This window comes from Anoplophora glabripennis, unplaced genomic scaffold (genome assembly GCF_000390285.2).
Source record: "Anoplophora glabripennis isolate ALB-LARVAE unplaced genomic scaffold, Agla_2.0 scaffold2885, whole genome shotgun sequence".
Taxonomy (NCBI): Eukaryota; Metazoa; Arthropoda; class Insecta; order Coleoptera; family Cerambycidae; genus Anoplophora; species Anoplophora glabripennis.
In genome coordinates, this window is record NW_019418960.1 from 515 (window position 1) to 3,353 (window position 2,839).

The 2,839-nt window shown below is 34.6% G+C and overlaps 1 protein-coding gene across 1 annotated transcript; it reads left to right on the top strand.

The window, feature by feature from the left end:
• Positions 1-531: 531 nt before the first annotated feature.
• On the top strand, positions 532-2,197 carry LOC111692715 (piggyBac transposable element-derived protein 4-like; the record flags this gene model as incomplete). Its single annotated transcript, XM_023456814.1, has 2 exons — positions 532-852; positions 1,274-2,197. Coding segments are annotated over 2 exons (1,245 nt in total), but the record flags the coding sequence as incomplete, so codon positions are not given.
• Between the last annotated feature and the right edge of the window lie 642 nt (positions 2,198-2,839).

The window sequence follows — 2,839 nt, forward strand, 5'->3', positions numbered from 1 at the left end:
CTTGAAGCGTGGGTGTTTTTGTTTTTATGTTATAAAATATTGCGGAGTGAGAGTCCGCCGCCAGTCCCCAATCCCATTTTTGGCCTCACTATTAATATTTGTGTTTTAAACCTTTTTGAAGGTAAGTAAGGTATATTTTTGTTTTATTGGATAATGTAGCCCTTTTTTACGAATCTTGTGGCACAATTTTTGGTATAAGATAGATGTTTGTGGGTTTTAAGAATTAATGTGGGGTACATATTTTGTGGTCTTATTTGATTTGAAATTGTGGAAATATGTGGATATTGGTACTTATGGTCCTGTTTGTTCCGAGGGTCTTTGAATTCAAAGATTATTTATAAAATATTGTTGGCCAAAATTTAGAAATTTAAAATGGCGATGCCGATATCATAGGGCACATGATTTTTGTTATGTGTCATATTCGTACATACAGTCAGTCTAAAAAAGTCTTCATATACTTTACCATATAATTTACATAGTAAGGTATATGGAAACTTTTTGAATGGACTGCATTTTTTTGTAAATTTTCAGATGAGTTCATATGAAAAGGAGCAGGAAAGATTGAATAAACTTATGTTAGAATGTTTGACCAAGGAGGAAGAAGGGGAGTTTCTGAATGACGAGGATGAAGACGATAATGAAGAAGATATATTGGAAACCCAAGAACTACATTCAGATACGGAGCAGGAAATTTCTGATGTTGAAATTGAGGAGCAAGTGCCAGTGGCGCCTCCGAGGGGGCCAGTTTTCATTGGAAAAGATAAAATATCTAAATGGTCGAAACATATTCCCCATTCAAGCAGAACTCGAGCAGAGAACTTGATCACACGACTTCCAAGAACAAAGGCAGCTGTAAAAAAATTGAAAAGCGCGTCTGAAATTTGGACACTTTTTTGATTTGCAAATGCTAGGAACGATCGTAGAGTATACAAATCAACATATTCAGAAAAATTCAGATAATTATTCCCGTGAGCGAAATACAAAGCCAACAGACGCTGTTGAAATTCAAGCACTTATGATTATATTATATTTGGCAGGAGTGCTAAAATCAGGCCGCCTAAATGTAAGTGAGTTATGGAACAATGATGGAACCGGTGTTGAGATATTCCGACTTACAATGTCTAAATTTCGTTTTCTGTTCTTGCTTCAGCATTTGCGGTTTGATGATCTGGATACTCGGGAGGAAAGAAGACAAATAGATAAATTGGCACCGATTAGAAATATTTTTGATTCTTTTGTTGAAAAATGTAAATCTGCATACACGCCATTTCAGAATGTTACAATCGATGAAAATTTGGAGGCTTTCTGTGGGAAATGTTCTTTTCGGCAATACATTCCAAGTAAGCCGAACAGATATGGTCCGAAAGTGTACGCCCTCGTTGACTCTAAAACATATTATACCATGAACTTGGAAGTCTATGTTGGAACACAACCAAATGGCCCCTATACTTCTGACAATTCTTCATATGCTTTAGTACAAAGACTGGTAGAGCCAATTAGGGATTCGAAGCGAAACATAACTTGTGATAACTGGTTTACTAGTATCCCGCTAATACGCACGTTATACAATGATTACAAACTAACATTTTTGGGTACCATAAGAAAAAATAAACGGGAGTTACCTCCAGAAATTTCCAACCCTACAACAAGGCCAATAGGTTCAAGTATGTTTGCCTATAATGATTACATAACTTTGGTATCATATATTCCCAAGAAAAAGAAAAATGTGCTACTGCTATCAACCCTTCATCACGACGATAAGACTGACCGACAAACGGGCAAACCTGAAATGATCATGGATTATAACGATACAAAAGGAGGAGTGGACACCTTGGACAAAATGTGCGCGGCCTATGATTGCGCTAGAAACACACGAAGGTGGCCTATAGTTATTTTTTATTCCATATTAAATATAGCTGGAGTCAATTCCATGGTTTTGTACAATCTACATAATGTGGATAAAAATATGACGGGCCGAAAGTTTATGCACCTGATGTCTTCCGAGTTGGCTGAAAATCATCAAGAAATTCCTCAAATTAATAATGCTGTTGCACCTGGTCCACCAAATGCAAGAGGCCGCTGCAGTTACTGCGACAGGAGAAAAAATCGACCAACGCGTTTTTCTTGCATAACATGTGGAAAGTTTATGTGTCTGGAACATTTGACACCTATATGTTTGGAATGTCACAGTGAATAGTTTTATTTAGTTTTATGATAAGTTTATATTCTGTTCATATTTAACTAAATACCTACGTTAATTAACGACAATAAACTTTTATGCTGTATTTGTAATAATGCCAAAAATATATGTTCCTATATGTTTTTACGTTGCAAAATTAATGTTGTTTAATTATTATTTTTCATGCTTTTATATAAATAAACAAAAATAATTGCAAACTTTTTTATAATTGCCTCAAATCTAGTATGCGGACTCACAGTCTGCCGCCAATTGACGGAGGAAAATGGCAATACCTAATGGATCTGATTCAATAAAGTAAAGGAAGTAGTCATTTTTTTTGTAGAGTAATAATTGCCTATTCAACAATTTTTGTTATAAGTTTGAAAAAAAGCAACTTTTTCTATTGTTCCAGTACATGCCGTTTATTTATTATCAAAATAAAAGTCTAAAGAAAGTAAAATGTTTAATATACATTACAAATATTTTACAATATGCCTTCAACTTTTTCATTTTCATCTCATTGTAGCTTAAGTAACTTTCCACTCAACCCTTCAAATATATCTGGAAAAATAAACAAAACCATCAGAATGCTTACTGTTACACTACATTGAGACGTTACACAGATAACATTAGTGAACGTAAAAAGGAAGGCGAGACTGA